The following is a 25,195-nucleotide window of genomic DNA, read 5'->3' as shown; positions in this document are numbered from 1 at the left end:
AAAGTAAGGCAACAAGCTATGCTTTTTCATCATACCGCGGAAAAATGGTTTAAAACACGATCAAAAAGACGAATATATATAAAAATAGTATAGCGGAAAACATCATCTTGACCCACAAAAATAAACCACCATACAGCTCCATCAGCAGAAAAAAAGGTTTTAGCTCTCAGAACAAAACGATGCAAAAATAATAATTTTTGTTCTATAAAATTGTTTTTTTTTACCTTAAAGCGACAAAACATAAAAAAATGGAATAAATGTGGTATCTCTGTAATCATACTGACCCGAAGAATAAAGCTGCCTGATCAATTTTACCTCATGTGGAACGGCATAAGAAAACCCCTTTTCATTGCACCTCACAAAAATCAGAATAGAAAGGATCAAAAAACATTATGTGACCAAAAATGGCACCAATAAATGTCAAGTCATCCCACAAAAAACAGTCCCTCATGACTCTGTCAGCGGAAATATTGAAAAATTACAGCTCTCAACATATGGCAATGCAAAATTTGCAATAAAAATGCCATGATCCATTTTTGGATTCGTGGCAGCTCTGGTTCCACTATGTTTTAAATGAAGCTTTTTTCTTTTCAGGTCCAGCGGGGGTTAATGTCAGTTTCCCTTGTTGTCAATCTGTTGTAACTGCAGAGTTGATTGATCAGCTGATGTGTGTGGTGACCACTCCCACCATCCTTTAAATGGTCGCCTGATGTATCAGCTGACTGTCATTGATAGAGCAATCTACAGTGACAAACCCGGAGTAGGAGCTTGCTGGCTGCTGAGGTGTATCAGATGGTTTTGTGAGTTTGTGATCCTGGTGCTTTTATTCTGCTGTGCGGTGCTTTGCAGCAGAGGAAATTAAAGCTAAGTTGTGTTATTACCCGTGTATGTTACTGTCTCCTTTATTGATTTATCTGCAGTGGTGATTCTAACCCCCTTGCCGGCCAGGGCACAAGCCAGGGCAGTGTGATGTGACAGCTAGGGACGAGGTTCCTGACGGTGGTGGGGAGGAAGGACCTACTTAGGCATTAGGGGAGTTCAGGGTCAGGCTCAGGTTTGAGCAAGAGCTGACCATTTCTCATTTCCCTATCTGTAGGGCCTTCCTCACCCCATTACCATCCTGTTGTGTGTCGGGCCGTCCGCTGACCGACCCCCCCGTTGCGTCGATATATATATCATGACAAAGAAGCATCTTTTAGTGTGTGACTGCAGCCAAACAGAAAAAAATATATAAATCTGGTATTGCTGTAATCGCATCAACCTGAAGAATAAAGTTAGTTGACAAATCTGTTATGATTGAGTCACCGAGGAGGAAAAAACAAAACACAAGCTCAGCCCAGAAAATCAGAGAAGTTGGAAACAAGCGGATTGCAGACCCCTGATCCTATCACACAACTAGCAGTAGCCGTGGAGAGTTCCTATGGTGATCCTAGACACCTCGTCACAGCTGGAGAGCTACACAAGCCTACAGAGAGAAAAGATAAAAACCGACTGCCCCAGAGCAGACCCCAAAGCAATAGGCAGCCCCCAACATATAATGAGGGAGAAGCAAGATGAAAACACTAACACAGATAGAAAGATAGGTTGAGCAAACGATGGGGCCCAAGCTAACTAAAAAGGACAGGACAGAAAAGCTGCTGTCTGCAATCCGACACAACCCTGTCAAAAAATACTACCAACACAACTGATAAGCAAAAAGGACCCTGAAGTCACTAGACTTCAAACCCTATATCAGCACTCAGAATATTCTGGAAGCAGAGCAAAAGAGAACACTGATCAAGGAAAAAGAATCCAGCACACCCCCGGCCGGGGATGGCTAAACTCAAAAAACAAGGTAAACAAAACCAAAACTAATAAGTTCAATAGCAGAGCAAAAACTTATCTTTGGGAAGCAGGAATCAGACTGGTCTCCAAGAATCCAGCAGAGAAATCACCAGCGACTCAGAAGGGCGTCGGCTGCCTTATATCCAGTCTGTAGTTCCCGTTACCCAGTCACGATCCACCTGATCAGGTGTTTGGTTTCTTTCATCCAAATCATCCTCACTACCTTCCTTCACCAGAAGAGGGAGATGCTCGGACACAAAAGATGAATGAACAGATGAGCTCACAACACAAATCACTTATACCGCACGAGGAATGGTGTAAAAAATAAATCCAATTCTCCAGCTGCAGCTGATTTGTTCATTCTCCCTCCAAAAGTTGTCAGCAAGGCTCATTTCACATTTATCCTGCGCACTACACTGAGCGCTGACACCGGGGTTTCCATGTAAATCTCTGAAATATGTGATTCAGACTGAACCCCGGTGAAAGATTGCCTATAATGAGGCAGATGGAGACACTGTGAACATCATCTGGCCTATGATCTGGCTGTGTACATCTTTTTAGCAGTGCATAAAATTTCGGTCAACCACAGTTTTGTGTACTTCTGGAAATAAATACAACAAATTCTTGACCTGCTGTTGATTTGTTCATTCTGACTTGTGCATCTCAGAAAAAAAGGACACAGCTGAACAGAGGCCAGACAGAATCCAGAGTAACTCTGCTGCCTCATTATAGTGAATGAAACCCTCTTGGGTTTCATCTGAATCACGTCACTCAGAGATTTACATGGAAACCAAAAAGTAAGTGCTTAGTGCTGAGTGGTGCACTCATTGCTCTGGTATTCCCGAGCATGCTCGGGTGTCCTCCGAGTATTTTGGTATGCTCGGAGATTTAGTTTTCGTTGTCTCAGCTGCATGATTTGCGACTTGTAGACAGGCTGAATATATGTGGGAATTCCCTAACAAACATTCAGTAGTGTACAGCCAATTGTGGAGTATTTCCACGTTCAGCAGAAATTATGGGCCAAATTTTGTGCTTTTTTTTGCCTATTTCCCCTTGTAAAAATGTAAAATCTGGGGTGAAAACAAAATTTTTGCTGTAAAAATGTCATTATTTTTTCTTTACTTCACAATGGTATAACACCTGTGGTGTCAATATGATCACTGCATCCTTAGATGAATGCATTGGGTCATTTTTGGGGTTCTGATGTTCTTGCACCTCAGGGGATCTCCCAGTGGGTCATGGTACCACAAATCATAACAGTAAAATCTCCACTATATTATGGCGCTCCTTCTCTTGCGAGCTTTGCATTCTGCCTGAAAAGTATTTCCCGATTGTATGTATGCTATTGGCACACTCAATCGAAATTGCACAAAAAACTATTTTTTCCTATTAGCCCTAATAAAAATTAAAAATTTAAGGCTAAAACAACATTTTAGTGGTAAATATGCAATTATTTTTTCGTCACTGCACAATAGTATAAAATTCTGTGAGGCACATGTAGTGTCAATATGCCCACTGCACCCTTATATTAATTCATTGGGGGGTGTAATTTGTAAAATGAGATCACTAATGGGGCTTTCTGCTGTTCTGGCACCTCAAAGGCTCTGCCAATGTGACATGGCACCATCAAACCTTTCCAGCAAAATGTGTACTTCATAATAGTACTTCTTCCCTTCTGAGCTTTGCACTGTGTCTCAAAAGTAGTTTTCGAGCACACATATTGTATTGGTGTACTCAGGAGAATTTTCCCAACTAATTTTCAGGTCCATTTTCTCCTGTTATCTGTCACGGTTTACCGCGACCAAGAGGAGCCAGAAAACTACAGCATCTGATTTCTCCTACTTGTGCATTGTTTAGAAGCACTTACCTTCATTTTGAGTGTTGCAGGTTTCTTTTAGCAGTGCAGGGATTAATCTGCTCAATTGAAAGCTCCTGGAAGCTTTCCTGCGTTAAGGTTCTCAGCTGTTCCCTGTTAGCCACTCCCATCTCCTATATAATCTGGACCCTGGCTAGCACTCATTGCCAGATCTAGCTTATGCTATATGTTTAGGAGGTTGTGGTTGTGGTTGTTGCTTGAGCATGCATTTGGTGGATTTATCTTATAATAATATAATAATACACTTTATTTCTATAGCACCGACATATTGCGCAGCACTTTACATTTTAGAGGGGACTTGTACAGATGATAGACATTACAGCATAACAATAATCACATAGATCATAACAGATACCAAGAGGAATGAGGGCCCTGCTAGCAAGCTTACAATCTATGAGGAAAAAAGGTAGCTATGAAAGGTGGGTAGTAACAATTGCCCTGATTGTTTGGATCAACCGTAATGTTAAGTGTGTAACAGTACAGACACAGAGGACTGATAGATGCATAAAGCATGTGGGAACATGATATAGGGAACCTGGTTATGGTAATACTTTTGACTGTGCCACACAGGGATAGTTAGGTTAATGTGTTGAGGAGGTAGGCCAATCTCAATAAATGCGTTTTCAGGGCACGCTTAAAATTGTAGGGATTGGGGTCTAATCGTTTTGACCTGGGAAGTGCATTCCAAAGAATTTGCACAGCACATGTAAAGTATTGGAGACAGGAGTGGGAGGTTCTGATTATTGAGGATGCTATCCTCATATTAGCAGCAGAACGGAGGGCACGGGTAGGGTGGTAGACTGAAACAAGGGAGGAGTTGTAGAGTGGTGCTGAGCCATGGAGTGCTTTGTGGGTGAGGGTAATAAGTTTGTACTGGATTCAGGAGTGGATGGGTAGCCAGTGTAAGGACTGGCACAAGGTAGAGGCATCGGTGTAACGATTGGCGAGGAATATGATCCTGGCTGCAGCATTCAAGACAGATTGGAGGGGGGAAATTTTGGTAAGAGGGAGACCAATTAGAAGAGAGTTACAATAGTCCAGACGAGAATGAATAAGTGAAACAGTAAGAGTTTTTGCGGAGTCAAAGGTAAGAAAAGGTCGTATTCTAGAAATGTTTTTGAGATGCAGATAACAAGAGCGAGCCAGTGATCGGATGTGGGGGGCAAAGAAAAGCTCGGAGTCAAGTATGACCCCAACACAGCAGGCATGTTGCTGGGGAGTAATAGTGGAACCACACACAGAAATGGCAGTGTCGGGTATAGGTACATTAGTAGAGGGCGGAAACACAAGGAGTTCAGGCTTTGACAGGTTCAGTTTCAGATATAGTGAAGACATGATGTTAGGCTAGTTTCACACTTGCTTTTTTTTGCAGCGCGTTTTTCCCGCAAAAAAACGCATTAAAAAAACGCATACAAATGCATACAAACGCTGCGTTTTTTTCAAGCATTTTTATGCGCATGCAGGAAAAAAACGCAGCGTTTTTGCGCGTTTGTATGCGTTTTTTGTGCGTTTGCGTTTTTTTACAGATTTTGGAAAAACCCCACAAAAATGAAAAAACAACCATTCAACAACACACAAGACCAATGGGACTTCATTGTGGGTGTGGTATGTTAATATATAGACCCTGTCTACAGTATTCTTCACATTTGCTTGATTCTTCTCGTGACCATGGATCTGCGCTGGAAGAGTTTTCACTTCAACTTGTATTTGGACATCGCGATGGCTCAGGCGTATGCAGTTGCTTGCCATGAACAAAGGAAGAGAGAGAGGCAGCGAAGACGGCGGCGTATGTGGATACATCCGATTGTTGAACTCCGGGAGAGCCGTGGGGCATACCACACCCTCTACAGCGAGCTACAGGCAAACCCGGAGAAATTTACAGATTATATCAGGATGTCCCACGAAAGTTTCATGGATTTGCCTGCTCGTGTCCAACAATCCATCCGGAGACAGGACACACAGCTCCGTCGTGCGATTCCTCCTGAGGAACGGCTACTGGTGACATTACGGTATGTTTTAAAAACCAAGGGGTGCGGTCTGATGTTTTTTTTTTAAATTTAGTATTCAAAACCTTGGGTAATTAGTTTTCGTGAATGTACTAATATTTTATTTTATAGTTTTTTAAAATAATATACATAAATATTAATTTTACTTCTTTGTCTGTTCACAGATTCCTGGCGACTGGAGAAACCCTATCTTCACTACACTTCCAGTACCGTATTGGAATCTCTACCTTGTCTGGAATTGTTGCTGACACCTGCCGGGCTCTCTGGAATGTTCTTTGCCCAGAATTTATGCCCCTGCCCACCGCTGAAAAGTGGATGGAAATTGCTGACAAATTCTGGACAGTATGCAATTTTCCCAACTGTTTGGGAGCTGTTGATGGTAAACACATACGGATCATCAAACCCCAAAGAACGGGATCTGAGTACTATAATTACAAAAAGTACTTTTCAATAGTACTCATTGCGATTGCGGATGCCGGATGTATGTTTGTAGAAGTGGACATTGGAGCATTTGGCCGTGGTAATGACTCACAGGCTTTTAAAAACTCAGACATGGGCCGGAGGTTGTATGGCAACCAATTTAATTTCCCTATGCCACGGCCTCTTCCTCACACCGAAGCTCCGCCACTGCCCTTTGTAATGGTTGGCGATGAGGCTTTTCAAATGTGCGGAAACTTACTGAAACCCTACTCCAGCCGGGACTTGGACCACACCAAAAAAATATTTAATTACAGGCTGACCAGGGCCAGAAGAACTGTCGAGTGTGCTTTTGGGATTCTTGTTTCCAGATGGCGAATTCTGGGCACAGCCATTAATCTTAAACTTGAAACAGTCGATGAGGTGGTGAAGGCCTGTGTGGTTCTACATAACTTTGTGATGGCTAAAAAGCACCCGACCTTTGAACTGGACGATGATGCTCCTAACCCATTGCCTGAATTCACTCAGCACACTCTCAGGTCATCCGTTGAAGTTGGCCAAATGAGGGACCAATTTGCGGCCTACTTTATTTCTGATGTAGGACGGGTGCACTGGCAAGATGAAATGGTGTAATGTTTTTGTTTGTTTATGGTAATAAAAAACCTTATTTGATACCATTACTGAGTGCACTATATTTTTTAAACTCCAATTAAATAAAAAACTTCCCATGTATAACTGAATTTTTTGATGTTCACACACCTGGGCAGGTAAATACACATATGAGTTAAAATGCAGCATTGCTAGTCTGCGTGAAATATATTGGAACGAGCAAAGCTGCAGGCCATGAATCAGGAAACCATTTTTTTTCAAGAGAAAATTGTGCAACTAGTTGAAAACAAAGTATGTGATTTTCTCAAAACACAACCCTCAAAACCCAACCCCAATGAAAGTCCATGGGGAATACAAGTCAGCATTGAGTGGATGAATGTAATCTGCTCCATTCCAACTTAAAAGTTATTACACTAGGCCTTGGAATGACTATACTAGGCCGTGGTATTTCAAATATGAGTATAGTAGGCCTTGGGCCTACTAGTATAGTCATATGTGAAATACCACGGCCTAGTATAGTCATACCAAGGCCTACTCGAATTTTACCAACTAGGATCTTGTTTCACGAAAAACAAACGGGTGAAACTTGACAAGTTTCAACAGTTTGTTTTTCATGAAACCAGATTCTAGTTGGTAAAAATAGAGTTATTACACTAGGCCTTGTAATGACTACACTAGGCCGTGGTATTTCAAATATGAGTATAGTAGGCCTTGGGGCTAGTAGTATAGTAATATGTGAAATACCACGGCCTAGTATAGTCATACCAAGGCCTACTCGAATTTTACCAACTAGGATCTTGTTTCACGAAAAACAAACTGGTGAAACTTGACAAGTTTCAACATTTTTTTTTTTCATGAAACCAGATTCTAGTTGGTGAAACTAGAGTTATTACACTAGGCCTTGTAATGACTATACTAGGCCGTGGTATTTCAAATATGAGTATAGTAGGCCTTGGGGCTAGTAGTATAGTAATATGTGAAATACCACGGCCTAGTATAGTCATACCAAGGCCTACTGTAATAACTCGATTTTTAACAACTAGCATCTTGTTTCACAAAAAACAAACTGGTGAAACTAGAAAGAAACTTATTTTTAAGACAAGTTTCAACAGTTTGTTTTTCATGAAACCAGATCCAAGTTGGTAAAACTCGAGTTATTACACTAGGCCTTGGTATGACTATACTAGTCCGTGTTATTTCACATATGACCATACTAGGCCTTGGGTTGGTTTTTAACATGTATTTACCCATCAGTGTGTGTGAGCGGCGCAAACAACATTAATGAAACTTAGTAATGGTGAACCACAAATGTAAATTTATTTTTTATCACAAAAATAAACCAAAAAATTATTTTTTCTGGCGTTTGAGGGCTGATGGTTTCAATTTGGGGGTGTGCAGGGAATATGCAACACTTGCAGTTGAAGACGGTGTTTGAGGGGAAGGGGCAACAAAACTTGTAGGGGAAGGTAGTCCAGTTAAGGGAATTAAACTAGGAACACATGGAGGAGAGGAAATCTGTTCAGGTACATTAGTTGTAATGGCATGTCGCCGTAGGCTTGTGTGCCTGGACCGACTTTGGCCCAATGCCCGCCTTGATAGATTTCGCCTTGAACTAGGGGCAAATATTGAATGTAGGTCCCCCGTCTGCTGGTATGGCTGCTGCTGCTGCTGAGGTGGCGGCTGCTGCTGCTGAGGTGGCGGCTGCTGCTGAGGTGGCGGCTGCTGCTGAGGTGGCTGCTGCTGCTGAGGTGGTTGCTGCTGCTGAGGTGGTTGCTGCTGCTGCTGAGGTGGCTGCTGCTGCTGCTGAGGTGGCTGCTGCTGCTGCTGAGGTGGCTGCTGCTGAGGTGGCTGCTGCTGCTGAGGTGGCTGCTGCTGCTGCTCTTCGTTGTCAGTGCTCGTCCTTGCAGGAGGACTGGTGGCGGCAGTGATGGTCCAGGTTTGCAGAGTGGTGGTGGCAGGGCTACTACATGTTGTTGTAGCGGCAGGGCTGTTCCATGTTTGCCTAGTGGTGGCTGAGCTCCACGCATGCATGGGAGTGGCGGTGGTGCTCCAGACAGGAGCAGCGCTTGCCATGGTGGTGTCGGTGAAGTGACCAGCTGCACTCAGACTTGTGGTGGTGTAACGGTGGGTGTCCTGGCTTTGAATAGAGGTGTCCGTGCAGTGGTATGCAGCACAAGTCGGTAGTGAGGTGAAGCGAGTCAATGGTGGCACAGGTGGAAAGGACACCACTGACTGCTGACCGTACCGATTATGCTGCATAGCCTGCAAGAAAGCATTGTTGCAGGCCTGCAGCACATTCAGCTGTTGATCAGGACTAAGGTGTTCCGCCATGCCCTTTTCAATCTTACTAAAAAAATGGTGTGCTGGTCTGTTGAGGTCGGCCTCCAGACAGTCAAGGCGCTGTTCTACAGAATTGAAGCGGTGTTCAAAGTGGTTAAAACCACGTTCCATGAGTGCAAAACCGCTTTCAACTCTGTCGGACAGTGACTTGAGGCTGGAATTAAATGTCTCGCTCAAATGCATAAACTCGGGCAAGACATTCCTGTCCAAGGCCCTCTGCCGCTGGCGGGTAGTGCCCGCATAACCAGTGGCAGAGACCTGGGACAGGGGAACACCTGATGGCCCAGCTTCCTGGTCACCAGCTGTGTGTGTGGTTGACCTGCAAGGTGCTTCCTGGCTGTCGGATGGCTGGGACGGGTCAGAGGACGTCCGAGGAAGGACCGCTCCAGGGCCAGGTTGCAGGGTGCTGCTCCAGGTGCTGTGGAAGAAAGGAAAATCATTACTACCATGCCTTTACAAGAAGCATCAGCTGTGGATTAGAAAAACACAGATTAATAAAAATAAAAACCCAAAATTTATAATACTTACGATCTCGTGGCAAGGACCGGTCTTAGGAACTGCAACGCGTGATAGTGACGGTATCTAGTTCTGGTCCTTGACGCAGATCCACTGCGAACCTGGCCCTCAGCACGAACATCACTGTTGAAGCGGTCCTTGATCGAACGCCAATGTGTTCGGACTTTGTCCACTGTTGATAAAAAAAAAACAGTGCCGTCAAGGACAACAGTCACTGCGGCACAATGTAGCAATACAATACTCAAAGCAGTCACTGTAGACCCCGATGACACTGTTGGGTTTCCTGCTAGAATACACCTAGCACGAAACCCAACAGTGCCGTCAAGGACAACAGTCACTGCGGCACAATGTAGCAATACAATACTCAAAGCAGTCACTGTAGACCCCGATGACACTGTTGGGTTTCCTGCTAGAATACACCTAGCACGAAACCCAACAGTGCCGTCAAGGACAACAGTCACTGCGGCACAATGTAGCAATACAATACTCAAAGCAGTCACTGTAGACCCCGATGACACTGTTGGGATTCCTGCTAGAATACACCTAGCACGAAACCCAACAGTGCCGTCAAGGACAACAGTCACTGCGGCACAATTTAGCAATACAATACTCAAAGCAGTCACTGTAGACCCCGATGACACTGTTGGGTTTCCTGCTAGAATACACCTAGCACGAAACCCAACAGTGCCGTCAAGGACAACAGTCACTGCGGCACAGTGTAGCAATACAATACTCAAAGCAGTCACTGTAGACCCCGATGACACTGTTGGGTTTCCTGCTAGAATACACCTAGCACGAAACCCAACAGTGCCGTCAAGGACAACAGTCACTGCGGCACAATGTAGCAATACAATACTCAAAGCAGTCACTGTAGACCCCGATGACACTGTTGGGTTTCCTGCTAGAATATGCCTAGCACGAAACCCAACAGTGCCGTCAAGGACAACAGTCACTGCGGCACAATACAGAGCAGGGAAATACTCACTAAACGCCTTTTTGGAGGATGCTGTGGCGCTGTCCCAGCCATCCATCAACGCTGCGGCCACCTCATTCCATAGCCGCCGGGTCACCACAATGTCCTTGTGCAGCCGGTCACGGCTGTCCCACAACGGCGAACGCTCCTGGACCAGGCTGATGAGCTGCTCATTATCCAGGTAGACGTCTTCATCCCGTTGTGGAACCTAGACAAAACACATTCATTAGAATAATCCAATTTAAATTGAATAAAAAGTTACAAAAAAATAAACATAAAAAAGAGTAAAAATAGAAGATAAAAAATAAAGAACATTACAAATCATTTGATACTTACATTCCGTATCACCACCGGGACTTGGCTTCGCTGCTCCTGCTCTTCGCCCTCACTAGTCCCGTCCGCAGAAGATGATGATGACGATGTCTTAAAAAAGTTGAAAAAAACGTAAGAGATTTGGAGAAGCAGCAGATATACTTACCAGTTGCACGAAAATAATCACCTCACGGTCTGCTTGCGCCAATTCCTGCCGCGATGGGGAATACTCGGATTCTGAAGACATACTGCATGTAAAAATAATAAAAATCATTAGTACATACATAATTTAAAAGGACAGGCATATAATGTAATATACTCACATTCTTCGCTGATATAATGGGTTCTTGGTTGACTGTCTGCTCTTCAATCTGTCAGTGTAGTAGTGGCAGAGTTTTGGCAGGCACCTCCTTTATATAGACTTTTTTTTTTGACTTTAGAAGATTATAACTAGGACAACAAGTGGACACCACCAAAAAAACGCAGCGCTAAAAAAACGCATACATGCGCATGCCAGTGCGCTCGTATGCGCATCCATAGGCTATAATGGCCATTTTTAGCGCAAAACGTGCGCATACGTGCGCATGCGCTTTTTTCCAGGGCCAAAAAATGCAACATGCTGCGTCTGGAAAATACCAACGCACACCCCAAAAAAACGCAGCGCATGAAAATCGCATACGTGCGCTTACCAGCGCGCAGGTATGCGCACCCATGTTAAATATAGGGGAAAAAACGCATGCGCAGGTATGCGTTTTTTTCCAGCGCAAAAAAACGCAAATGTGAAACCAGCCTTAGACACAGCTTTTAGACAATCGCTGGTATTTTCTAAAAAGGCAGGCGTGATGTCATGAGAGGAAGCATATAATTGGGAGTCATCAGCATAGAGATGGTACTGGAAACCAAATCTACTGATTGTTTGACCAATAGGGGCAGTGTACAAAGAGAAGAGGACGGGACCTAGAACCGATCCTTGAGGAACCCAAACAGTAAGTGGAAGATGAGAGAAGGAGGAGGAGACAGCAAAAGATACAGTAAATGAGCAGTCAGAGAGATAGGAGGAAAACCAGGAGAGAAAAGTGTCCTTGATGCCAATCGAGCGGAGCATAGTGAGGAGGAGCTGATGATCCACTGTGTCGAATGCTGCAGAGAGATCCAAGAGAATTAGCATGGAATAGTGACCATTAGATTTAGCTGTTAATAGATCATGAGACTTTAGTGAGGGCAGTTTCAGTAGAGTGTAAAGAGCGGAATCAGATTGGAGAGGGTCGAGAAGAGAGTTATCGGATCGGACGGGAGTGGACCAGACCAGGATCTTAGACTGTTGCTAGGTTTTGGGTGTGCTAACTCCCATCCTTCTCCTTACTTTTTTGAACTCCATCTTTCACTCCACAGTGTTTACACCTGTTGTTAATGTGAGCATATTTTCATGATTGCTATTATCCTTTATCCCCTTTTGTATTATCTTACTTTACCCGATAATCTGGTTGGTGTATTACGGTACACTACTACTCCCATCTTCCCTGGGTGGGGAAGGGTAAAGACTGTGATCTGATTCAGGAGCTAATGCAAGGTACATGGTCACGGTGTTTTCACCATAGGAAGTAATCAGAAGAACATGGCGAGCTAGGGTGCCCCTAGCATTAGGGATATAGAAGGAACCTCTGGTCCCTGGACACCCGACAACAGAAGCGTGACACTATCCTTGTGAAAATGAAAAAATTTGGGGCTTTAACAACATTTTTGTGGGAAAAATATTTTTTTTTCATTTTCATAATTCAATGTTATAAAATTCTGTAAAGCACCTGTAGGTTCAAGGTGATCACTACACGTCTTGATAAATTTCTTGAGAGGTGTAGTTTTCAAAATAGACTCACTTTTGGGGGGGTTCCACTGTATAGGTTAATGGGATGTTCTCCAAACGTGACATGACACCCGCAGACCATTTTATCACACTCTGCGTTATAAAACGTCACTCCTTCCTTTTTGTTCCTTGCCATGTGCTTAAACAGCAGTTTTCCCCCATATACAGTATGTAGAATCTGCAAACTCAGAAGAAAATTGCATATCAAACTTAGGGTTACATATTCTCCTGTTACCAGCAACTCTTGTGAAAAAAATTGGGGCTAAAAGAACATCTTTGTGGCAATAATGTGATTTTTAATTTTCACGACCCTAGGTTGTAAACTTCTGTGAAGCACCTAGGGGTTCAAGATGCTCACAACATATCTAGATTAGTTTCTTTAGGGGTCTAGTTTCCAAAATGGCATTACTTTTCAGGAGTTTCCATTATTTAGGCACATCAGGCACTCTCCAAACGCAACATGGGATCTGCTCTTGATTTCAGCTTTTTTTTACTTTCAAAAAGTCAAACGGTGCTGCTCCCCTTCCGAGTCCTGATGTGAGCCCAAACAGTAGTTTTCGCCCACATACAGTATGAGGTATTGATGCACTTAGGATAAATTACGAAACAAATTGTATGGTCCATTTTTTTACCCTTGTGTAAATAAAAATTTGGGGCTACAGTAAAATATTTATGAAAAATAGTAAAATATTAATTTTTTCATTCCACATTTCATTTATTCCTGTGAAGCACCTGAAGAGTTAATAACTTGAATTTGATTTGAGGACTTTGAGGGGTGCATTTTTTAAAATTATGTCACATTTGTGTATTTTCTGTCATATAGGCCCCTTAAAGTTACTTCAAATGTGATGTGGTCTCAAAAAAATGAATTTGTACATTTTATGGAAAAATAAGAAATTGCTGTTCAATTTTTAACCCTTATGACTTCCTAACAAAAAAATTATGTTTCAAAAATGATGCAAATATAAGTAGACATGTGGTTAATGTTATTTTTTAACTATTTTGTGCCATAACTCTCTAGTTTAAAGGCATAAAAATTAGAAAATTGCAACATTTTTGCCAAATTTCCAAATTTTTCACAAATGCATGTCTTATCGAACATATTTTATCACTTTCATGAAGCACGATATGTACTTCATGGTACAGCTACAGAATGGGAGGAATAGCATGTGTAAAAAAGACTTGGGTATACTAATAGATCACAAACTGGACATGATTCAACACTGTGATGCATCAGCAAAAAGGCAAACACAGTTCTAGGATGTATTAAGAGAAGCATGGAATCTAGATCACGAGAAGTAAGTATCCACCTCATCTCTTCCTTGGTTAGGCCTCATCTGGAATACTGTGTCCAGTTCTGTGCACCATATTTTAACCCCTATCTGACAGATGACGTACTATCCCGTCCATGTGCCCTGGGACTTAATTCTCAAGGACGGGATAGTACATCATCTTTGATCAGCGGTGCTCACGGGGGGAGCGCCGCTGATCGTGGCCGGGTGTCAGCTGATTATCACAGCTGACACCCAACACTATGTGCCAGGAGCAGTCACGGACCGCTCCCGACACAGTAACCCCTTGTACACTGCGATCAAACATGTGATCGCGTTGTTCTGAGGGCCTCCTCCCTGCAGGACCCTGGATCCAAGATGGCCACGGGGGTCCTTCCGGGTCTTGCAGGGAGGTGGCTTAAAAAATAAATAAATAACATGTGTAAAAATAATTTTTTAAAAATTCCAAAATAAAGAAAAAAAATTCCTGAATAAATTCATTTCCTTATGTAAATAAAAAAAAATAAAAGTACACATATTTAGTATTGCCACATCCATAATGACCTGCTTCATAAAACTGTCCCAGTAGTTAACCCCGAACCCCTTAAAAAAAAAACAAGGCAAAAAACAATGCTTTATCATCATACCGCCTAACAAAAAGTGCAATAACACAATCAAAAAGGCGGATATAAATATACATGGTAACGCTGAAAATGTCATCTTTTCCCGCAAAAAAAAGCAGCAGTACAGTGTCATCAATGAAAAAATAGAAAAGTTATAGCTCACAGAATAAAGCGATGCAAAAATAATTATTTTTTATATAAAATTGTTTTATTGTATAAAAGCGCCAAAACATAAAAAAAAAAATATAACTGAGGTATCAATGTAATCATACTAACCCGAAGAATAAAACTGCTTTAACAATTTTACCACACGCGGAATGGTATAAACGCCCCTCCCAAAATTCATGAATTGCTGGATTTTGTTCATTTTGCATCCCAAAAATCAGAATAAAAAGGTATCAAGAAATGTTATGTGCCCGAAAATGGTACCAGTAAAAAGGACAACTCATCCGGCAAAAAATAAGACCTCACATGACTCTGTGGGACAAAATATGGAAAAATTCTAGCTCTCAAAATGTGGTGATGCAAAAACTTATTTTTTTGCAATAAAAAGCGTCTTTTAGCGTGTGACTGCTGCCAAGCATAAAAACCCGCTATAAATAGTAAATCAAACCCCCCTTTTTCATCCCCTTAATTAGAGAAAAATAATAAATTAGAAAAAAGGATTTATTTTCTTTTTCCCATTAGGGTTAGGGTTGGGGCTAAAGTTAGGGTTGGGGGCTAAAGATAGGGATAGGGTTGGGGCTAAAGTTAGGGTTGGGGGCCAAAGTTAGTGTTGGAACTAAAGTTAGAGTTGGGGCTAAAGTTAGGGTTAGAGTTGGGGCTAGGCTTAGGGTAGGGGCTAAAGTTAGGGTTTGGGATGGGGCTAAAGTTAGGGTTAGGGTAGAGGCTAAAGTTAGGGTTAGGGTTGGGGCTAAAGTTAGGGTTAGGGTTGGGCCTAAACTTAGGATTAGGGTTAGGGTTGGGAATAGGGTTAGGGGTTTGTTAGGTTTAGGTTTGTGGTTAGGGTTATGGTTAGGCTTGGGATTAGAGTTAGGGGTGTGTTTGGGAATATAAAATATAAAAAATTGAGGGCAAAAATATCATTTTTGCGGAAAAAAAATATGATTTTTTTATTTTTATGGCTCTATAAACTTCTCTGACGTGCTTCAGGGTTCAAAGTTCTCACCACACATCTAGATAAGTTCCTTGGGGGTCTAGTTTCCAAAATGGTGTTACTTGTGGGGGGTTTCCAATGTTTAGGCACATCAAGGGCTCTCCAAACACGTCATGACGCCCGCAGACCATTCCATCAAAGTCTGCAATCCAAAACATCACTACTTCCCTCCTGAGCCCCGACATGTGCCCATACAGTAGTTTTCTCCCACATATGGGGTATCAGTGTACTCAGGACAAATTGAACAACAACTTTTGGGGTCCAATTTCTCCTGTTACCTTTGGGAAAATAAAAAATTGGGGACTAAAAGATCATGTTTGTGGAAAAAATGTGATTTTTTTTATTTTCACGCTCGGGCGTTATAATCTTCTGAGAAGCACGTGGGGTTTCAAAGTGCTCATCACACATCTAGATAAGTTCCTTGGGGGGTCTAGTTTCCAAAATGGGGTCACTTGTGGGGGGTTTTCACTTATCAGGCACATCAGGGGCTCTCCAAAGGCGACATGGCGTCCGATCTCAATTCTAGCCAATTTTGCGTTGAAAAAGTCAAAAGGCGTTCCTTTTCTTACGAGCTCTGCCGTGTGCCCAAACTTGTTTACCCCCACATATGGGGCATCAGCGTACTCAAGACAAATTGCACAATACTTTTGGAGTCCTGTTAACCTTTGGAAAATAAAAATTGGGGATGAAAAGATCATTTTTGTGGAAAAATATGATTCTTTAATTTTACGGCTGTACGTCATAAACTTCTGTTAAGCCGTTGGGGATTCAAAGTTCTCACCACACATCTAGATAAGTTCCTTGGGGGGGTTTAGTTTCTTAAATGGTGTCATTGGTTGGGGGTTTCCACTGTTTAGGCACATCAGGGGCTCTCCAAACATGATATGGCATCCAGCCAATTCTGCATTGGAAAAGTCAAACGGCGCTCCTTCCCTTCCGAGCTCTGCCATGCGCCCAAGCAGTGGTTTACCCCCATATATGGGGTATCAGCATACTCAGGACAAATTGCACAATAACTTTTGGGGTCCTGTTTCCCTTGGGGAAATAAACTTTGGGGGTGAAAAGATAATTTTTGTGGAAAAAAATGATTTTTTAATTTTATGGCTGTACGTTATAAACTTATAAAGTTCTCACCACAAATCTAGATAAGTTCCTTGGGGGTCTAGTTTTCAAAATGGCGTCACTTGTGGGGGGGTTTCCACTGTTTAGGCACATCAGGGGCTCTCTAAACACAACATGGCATCCGATCTTAATTCCAGCCAATTTTGCGTTTAAAAAGTCTATCGGCGCTCCTTCCTTTCCGTGCCCTGCCATGCGCTGAAACAGTGGTTCCCCCCACATATGGGGCATCAGCATACTCAGGACAGATTGCAAAGTAACTTTTGGGGTCCAATTTCTCCTGTTACCCTTAGTAAAATAAAAAAATGGACCTGAAGTAATTTTTTGGTGAAAAAAAGTTGTTTTCATTTTTTTAAAGATTCAAAAAATTCCTGTGAAGCACCTGAAGTGTTAATAAACTTCTTGAATGTAGTTTTGAGCACCTTGAGGGGTTCAGAATTTAGAATGGTGTCACTTTGGGCATTTTATATCATATAGACCACTCAAAGTGACTTCAAATGTGATGTGTGTTACACCTGGTCCAGGTCTGCCGCTGTTCCCCGTTCTGGGCACTTACCTCATGCCTCACACGATGTCCTTAGGCAGCAGCCGGCATCCTCTGTGTCTCATGCTGCTGCTCAGCATTCAGGTCTCTCCCCTGCCTCCACCTCCTGGCGTCCTGTCGGCAGATCTGTAACTAAAGCTATTAGGGCATGCCCGCATGCTCTCTTGCCTTCTTAAAGGGACAGCGTGCATTTTTCAAAAAGAGCAATTATCCAATGGCAGCGCATTGGCTGCTATTTCTGGTCTCTCCTCCATAGGGAGAGCACTGAGTATCAATCATTGCTACATCCGATTCTCTTGCTAACCTGTCTGCGCTGCGTCTGCAGTCTCTGTGCATTCTCTAATGCTATTTGTCTCCACAGAATATCAGTATCCTGATCATCCTGGTTATATCTGCAACCATCTGGGAGAAAGCCATCCCGTTCTGCCATCAGCCATCCGAGTCCGAGGACTGTGTCTAGGTCACTGGAACCAGCTACTTACCAACTACCCGGATCCAGGACCCATCTCACTACGGCCTCTGTTGTTGCTTCTGTTATCCCTTTTGGTCCCGCTGGGACAGCTGCCACTTGTCTGGGGTCTAACTGAAGGTAGCACCTGTGTCCTCCGGGTATTCCATTCTGGCCCTGTCTGAGGGGCTTTACTACGGGTACCCGGGGCTCACTAGTCACACCCCCTTTGGAGCCCCTTGGACCGTGGTCCTGAGGTTCCACTTTAAAAATAAAAATGAATGTGAACTTCACCATCTCTGCCTCCGCTTCCATTCATTACAGATTGCTCCAGCCATGGAATCCGCTGGACCACAGAGGCCTCCGACTATGGAACTGTGACAAGAGGTGACCCGCTTAAAAGATCAAAAGATCACATATTATCTACGTAACCTGTCCACCCGCATGGATTCTCTGCTGAACCCGGCTGCTCCTGATTCACCTATCAGCACCCAGGTACCTGCTGTCACGGCAAGCAAGGGTCCTTGCCTAGCGGCTCCTACCCGCTTCCATGGTGATCCCACTCAGTGTCGGGGTTTTCTTAGTGTACCCTACACTTCAAAATCTTGGGGCACATGTTTGCTTCTGACCGTGCCAAAGTGGGCTTCATTATGTCACATCTAGCAGGAGAGACTCTCGCCTGGCTAAACCTGTTATGGGAGAGAGGAAACCCGCTGGTTAATGATCTTCAATCTTTTCTAGAGACTTTTCGCAGGACCTTCGATGAACCTGGCCGGACCACATCGACCGCTTCTGCCCTGCTTCGATTACACCAAGGAACCCTCAAGGTGGCTCAGTATGCTGTTCAGTTCCGCACCCTCTCGTTTGAGTTATCCTGGAACAATGAGGCCTTGCTGGCTACCTTCTGGGAGGGCCTATCTGGAAAAATTAAGGATGAGCTGGCGGGCCGGGACAGGCCTACCATCTTGGACGACCTGATTTCCTTGGCGACCCGGATTGACCTGCGTTTTCAGGAGTGTTCCATGGAGATCAAGCGAGACAAAGGGTCCTACCACCTGGACTCTAGTTCTTCCAAGATGGCTACCTCATCTTCTTCTCCCGAAGCTATGGAGGTAGATCGAGTAAGTCTGGTCAGCCGCCGCCAGGAGGCACGTCGCAAAGACAGGAAGCTGTCTATATTGTGGTAGTTCTGAACACCTGATCCGCTCCTGTTCAAAGAAGTTGGGAAACTCCTGTGCCTAGGCTCGGTAAGAGAGGCCACCCTAGGTAGAGAATATTCCTCTCCTTCATTGCAGATCTCGGTCTCCGTAATCTGCGGAGCAATAACATTTTCTGGACTCTGTCTGTTGGATTCCAGAGCCGCCGGGAGTTTTATCCAGCAGACGCTTGTGGATCGTTACCGCTTACCAGTTCAGGCTCTTCCCAATCCGTTGTGGGTGACCGCTGTCGATGGCCAGCCACTGATCAAACCGATCCAGTTCTAGACTGAACAAGTGGAACTCCAGGTAGGTCTTATGCATTTTGAAAGAATCCGTTTTTATGTGTACCCTGGTTTGTCTCACCCCTTGCTTTTAGGTTTGCCTTGGTTCCAGAAACACGAACCAGTCCTTAACTGGAGAACAGGTGAAATTCTGCGTTGGGGAGATTCCTGCTCAGACAGTTGCTTAACCCGGCTTGAACCAGTTTCACCCCCGATCCAATCTGCTGCCTTGCCTGGATTATCATCTGCTTACTGGTCCTTCTCGGATGTCTTCGGGAAAAAGGAAGCTGAAAAACTTCCCCCCCCACAGGTCGTATGACTGTCCAATACATCGTCTTCCTGGAACATCTCCTCCCCATGGGTGAGTTTACCCTCTTTCCCAGGCAGAGACTCAGGCTATGTTGGACTACATCCAGGAGAATTTGGCCAGAGGGTTTATCCAAAAATCATCCTCACCGGCAGGAGCAGGATTCTTCTTCGTGAAGAAAAAGGATGGATCCTTGCGGCCCTGTATCGACTATCAGGTACTGAACCAGATCACGGTAAAAAACAGGTACCCTTTGCCTCTAATTTCAGAACTGTTTGACCGTCTCCGAGAGGCCAAAATCTTCACCAAGCTGGATCTCAGAGATGCCTACAACTTAATCCGAATCAGGGATGGAGACGAATGGAAAACAGCCTTCAACACCCGTGATGGTCACTACGAGTACTTGGTAATGCCGTTTGACTGAAGCAATGCACCCACTGTTTTCCAAGTATTCGTCAATGACATTTTTGGGGACCTGCTTTACACCTGTGTTGTTGTCTATCTTGACGTCATTCTGATTTTTTCCACTGATTTGGTCATGCACCGGAGGCAAGTATGCCTAGTCTTACAGAGGCTCAGGGAGAACAGACTGTATGCCAATTTTGAAAAATGCCTCTTTGAACAATCCTTTTTGCCTTTCCTCGGTTACATTGTTTCCTCCACAGGATTGAAAATGGATCCAGCGAAATTATCGGCTGTACTCAAGTGGCCTCGTCAGTCTGGGCTGAAGCCCATACAGTGATTTCTGGGCTTCGCCAACTACTACCGACAATTCATTCCTAACTTCTCCACCCGAGTGGCGCCCATCTCAGTTCTGACCCGGAAAGGTACAAATCCCAAGGATTGGCCTCCTGATGCTGAGGAGGCTTTTTGTTTCTCTCAAAACGGCCTTTGCTGTCACACCTGTTTTTCATCATCCTAACTCCAATGAACAATTTTTTCTTGAGGTCGATGTTTCCTCCATAGGTGCGGGAGCCGTACTTACCCAGAAATCATCCACCGGGCAAATGAACTCCTGTGTTTTTTTTTCCATGGTTTTCTCTTCTGCAGAGAGGAATTATTCCGTTGGAGATCAGGAATTGTTGGCTATCAAATTGGCTATGCAGGAGTGGAGGCATCTTCTAGAAGGAGCTCTTCATCAGGTAGTCATATACACCGATCACAAAAACCTTGTGTCATGGTCACGTGTCTCTGGACGCAGCGGTTACCGCAAGGCGAACCCATAACACACGTGACCCTGGATACACCGCCTCCAGTGGGGCGCATTTAAATAATAAAACGTGCAGGTGGATATGCCGCCTCCACCTGGCGAATTTAGGTATTACACGTTATACAATAATCAAATAATAAAGGGGGAACCTGGGTAACTTTAACAATGGTGGGCCCTGCGATAGGGAATGGGGACATGGAGACCTCCTAAGCTCCCCTGAGCCAGTGTCCCTGCACTCCTAACATTCCCTATACAGGCTCCACACCTGTCACCACACGCGTACCTTAAAACCCTTGCTCACCCTGACCCTAAACCCTCACTAGGGAATAGGTCGGTGCGGAAACTAATCCCACCACTGCACTAATAACACACATGAGGAAAGAAGACAATACAGGGGAAACACCACTTAGCTTTGCTCTGTTGCGTACGCTCCTAGCAACAGAGCCCACCACCTGCGTGCATCTTCTCCTCCACCTGGATCCATCACCATAACAGGATCCTGCACCATAGTGCTGCCTAGGAGCAGAGTCCACCACCAGTTGCTGCATCTTAATAACAGAGTCCCAAGGATGAGTTCAGCTTCTGCCACGAAGTCAAGCATGCTTGAGCCCAGCTCAGCAGCCAAGTCCCACATGGTGAGTGCCACTCTCCATAGTAGCCACTCCACCAGACCATGCAGACACTTCCCGCTGACACCATCACTGCGACTCCACCACGCCATGCCAGCCCTTCGTCCAGACACCATAGCTGAAACACATCCCCCTGGCTAAGCTGCGCAGGACTCCTCACCAGCTCCATCCTTCCTCCAGGCTCTCAAAGTGAAAACAAACTCACAATATCACAGGCCGTGATTGCACACCCCTAGCACACCTCTATAGGGTGTCACACCTGATACACAATTAAGTGCCCAAAAACCTAAAGTGCAATACCACTAACCACCACCGGGGACAGTCAAGACACCTTGGAACTTTCCAAAGTAAAAAAAGTTCACCCAGTGCAATTTAAAACTGTCAGATCATGATAGTACCCCCTCCTTAATGAGGGGCCTCTGGACCCTCAAGACCACCCCTCATTAGGGAAACACCTACAGCGGGGACGCCCAGACCCTGAGTTCACCCCACCATTACCTGACACTCCAGGTTTATGACAACACACCGCTGGTATCAGCAATAGGGTTCATTTTGGAGGCACCACTCATCTCCACAGCGCCGACCTGGGGAACAAGTTTATGTATGTGTATGTTTGTTTGTTATGAGCTGATCAGGCTCCACAACACACTTCCACAAGATGTTTTTTGGTGGCACACATACACGCTCGTTCACACACAGGTCCGGACCTGAACGTTTATTGCATACATTCGTTTGTCATAGTTGGTGAACTCACTCTGAACTAGACAGCAGAGGCGTCCCCCTGCATCACCACACTCACACCCCCGCAAATCACCAAGGGGTCACCACCCTCCAACCCTCTTCACCATGAGGTCTGCACCTCCCAGGGTTGGTTAATGGCGAGGGTTGAGATTTGTCCCTACTCCCCCGCAGCACACCTGCTGCACACACCAGGAGGAGAAGGGGACGGGAAATGGAGGAAATATACACTCGCTGGTTGCCTCCACACAACCAGGAGGGCGGCTTCTTCGATGGTATAGAAGATATGGCGTAAACCCCGCGGACTATCACACCAGTCAGCTCACCACAGGGGCGTACCCCTTCACCTCGGGGAATACCAGGCAGCTCCGTGGGGCACCATTCCTCCCACCTGCCTGGGTGCACCCACATGCATGAACCAGTCCCGCTCCCCAGTAGCGACTCTAGGGGGCTTTAGTACCAGAGCCGCAGGAATATGGAGGAAAATATATACACTCACTGGTCGCCTCCACACGACCAGGAGGGGCGGCTTCTTCGATGGTAAAGATATGGCGTAGACCCCGCGGACTATCACACCAGTCAGCTCACCACAGGGGCGTACCCCTTCACCTCGGGGAATACCAGGCAGCTCCGTGGGGAACCATTCCTCCCACCTGCCTGGGTGCGCCCGCATGCATGAACCAGTCCCGCTCCCCAGCAGCGACTCTAGGGCTTTAGCCAGACCACAGCCGCCATTTTTTTTGATTTTCTGGTTAGCTGAGCAGAGGCCCCAGACCCTGATAACTGCTGCTGCAGCGGCTCTAACACACCATGCCGCTCCCCACTCACCTCAGTGAGGCACGGCAGCAATTACTAACAGGTCTCCACATGGCCAAAGCTCACCAGAAAAAAAAAACTGTATGGCCTGTGATAATGTCATGGTCACGTGTCTCTGGACGCAGCGGTTACCGCAAGGCGAACCCATAACACACGTGACCCTGGATACACCGCCTCCAGTGGGGCGCATTTAAATAATAAAACGTGCAGGTGGATACGCCGCCTCCACCTGGCGAATTTTGGTATTACACGTTATACAATAATCAAATAATAAAGGGGGAACCTGGGTAACTTTAACAATGGTGGGCCCTGCGATAGGGAATGGGGACATGGAGACCTCTTAAGCTCCCCTGAGCCAGTGTCCCTGCACTCCTAACATTCCCTATACAGACTCCACACCTGTCGCCGCACGCGTACCTTAAAACCCTTGCTCACCCTGACCCTAAACCCTCACTAGGGAATAGGTCGGTGCGGAAACTAATCCCACCACTGCACTAATAACACACATGAGGAAAGAAGACAATACAGGGGAAACACCACTTAGCTTTGCTCTGTTGCGTACGCTCCTAGCAACAGAGCCCACCACCTGCGTGCATCTTCTCCTCCCCCTGGATCCATCACCATAACAGGATCCTGCACCATAGTGCTGCCTAGGAGCAGAGTCCACCACCAGTTGCTGCAGCTTAATAACAGAGTCCCAAGGATGAGTTCAGCTTCTGTCACGAAGTCAGGCATGCTTGAGCCCAGCTCAGCAGCCAAGTCCCACATGGTGAGTGCCACTCTCCATAGTAGCCACTCCACCAGACCATGCAGACACTTCCCGCTGACACCATCACTGCGACTCCACCACGCCATGCCAGCCCTTCGTCCAGACACCATAGCTGAAACACGTCCCCCCTGGCTAAGCTGCGCAGGACTCCTCACCAGCTCCATCCTTCCTCCAGGCTCTCAAAGTGAAAACAAACTCACAATATCACAGGCCGTGATTGCACACCCCTAGCACACCTCTATAGGGTGTCACACCTGATACACAATTAAGTGCCCAAAAACCTAAAGTGCAATACTACTAACCACCACCGGGGACAGTCAAGACACCTTGGAACTTTCCAAAGTAAAAAAAGTTCACCCAGTGCAATTTAAAACTGTCAGATCATGACACCTTGCTTACCTCCAAACTGCGCAAAGGCTGAATCCTCGTCAAGCCCGCTGGGCTTTGTTTTTTGCTCCATTTAATTTTGTTCTTCATTTTCGCCAAGCTGACAAAAATGTCAAAGCAGATGCACATCCAGAGCCTTTCTACCTCCAGATCAAGAAGAAGAACTGCAGCACATCATTGAACCCTCAAGGTTAGTCGCTGTCGCTTCTGCCGATCTTACCCGGCTTTCCCCTGGGAAAACGTTCATGTCTGCTTTTGAGCATACTTGTGTCCTTCCGTGAGGTCAGTCCTCCAAGTTGGCTGGTCACGCCGGTCAGAGAAAGACTCTGCAACTCATCACCCGATACAACTGGTGGCCTGCTATGGCTAAAGACATTCAGGAGTACATCACAGCCTGTCCTTCCTGTGCCAGTAACAAGACGGCCAAAGACCTACCTGCAGGTAGGCTTCAGCCTCTTCCAATTCCGTCCGCTCCCTGGCAACACATCGCGATGGACTTCATCACAGATCTTCCTATCTCATCTGGCTGTTCTGTGGTGTGGGTAGTGGTAGACTGCTTCTCTAAAATGGCTCACTTCATTCTGCCACCTTGTCTCCCAACTGCTCCTGAATATGCAGATCTGTTCATCCGGCACATCTTCCATCTCCATGGATTCCCTCTCCACATCATGTCTGACAGAGGAGTCCAGTTCACCTCAAGTTTCTGAAGAGCAGTTTGTAAACTGGTAAGAATTGAACTGGATTTTTCCTCAGCTTACCATCCCCAATCCAATGGACAAGTGGAGAGAACTAATCAAATCCTGGCTGGATTCCTGCATCACTTTGTCAACGCGCATCATGACAACTGGGTAGACTTACTGTCCTGGGCCGAGTTTTCCTACAGCAACCAAGTAAGTGAATCTTCTAGAAAGTCTCCCTTTCAGATTGTCTTTGGACTGCAACCCGGAATTCCTCTTCCCATTTC

The 25,195-nt window shown here is 45.2% G+C and overlaps 1 protein-coding gene across 1 annotated transcript; it reads right to left on the bottom strand.

Annotated features, from left to right (window-relative positions):
* Positions 1 to 7,885: 7,885 nt before the first annotated feature.
* LOC141084652 (uncharacterized) lies at positions 7,886 to 11,505 on the bottom strand. The gene is made up of 2 exons (XM_073569474.1): positions 10,574 to 11,505; positions 7,886 to 9,760 (listed from the first exon to the last, which is right to left on the bottom strand). Exon 2 carries the CDS (start codon positions 9,253 to 9,255, stop codon positions 8,080 to 8,082), a length of 1,176 nt encoding a protein of 391 aa, XP_073425575.1. The 5' UTR covers positions 9,256 to 9,760; positions 10,574 to 11,505; the 3' UTR covers positions 7,886 to 8,079.
* Between the last annotated feature and the right edge of the window lie 13,690 nt (positions 11,506 to 25,195).

Source organism: Dendrobates tinctorius, unplaced genomic scaffold (genome assembly GCF_039654945.1).
Source record: "Dendrobates tinctorius isolate UK_male_01 unplaced genomic scaffold, ASM3965494v1 ptg000026l, whole genome shotgun sequence".
NCBI lineage: Eukaryota > Metazoa > Chordata > Amphibia > Anura > Dendrobatidae > Dendrobates > Dendrobates tinctorius.
This window is presented reverse-complemented; position numbering and strand designations above follow the sequence as displayed.

Bases quoted from the DNA above. Each gene is read 5' to 3' on its own strand.
- LOC141084652 (XM_073569474.1), bottom strand. From the start codon at position 9,255: ATGCATTTGAGCGAGACATTTAATTCCAGCCTCAAGTCACTGTCCGAC.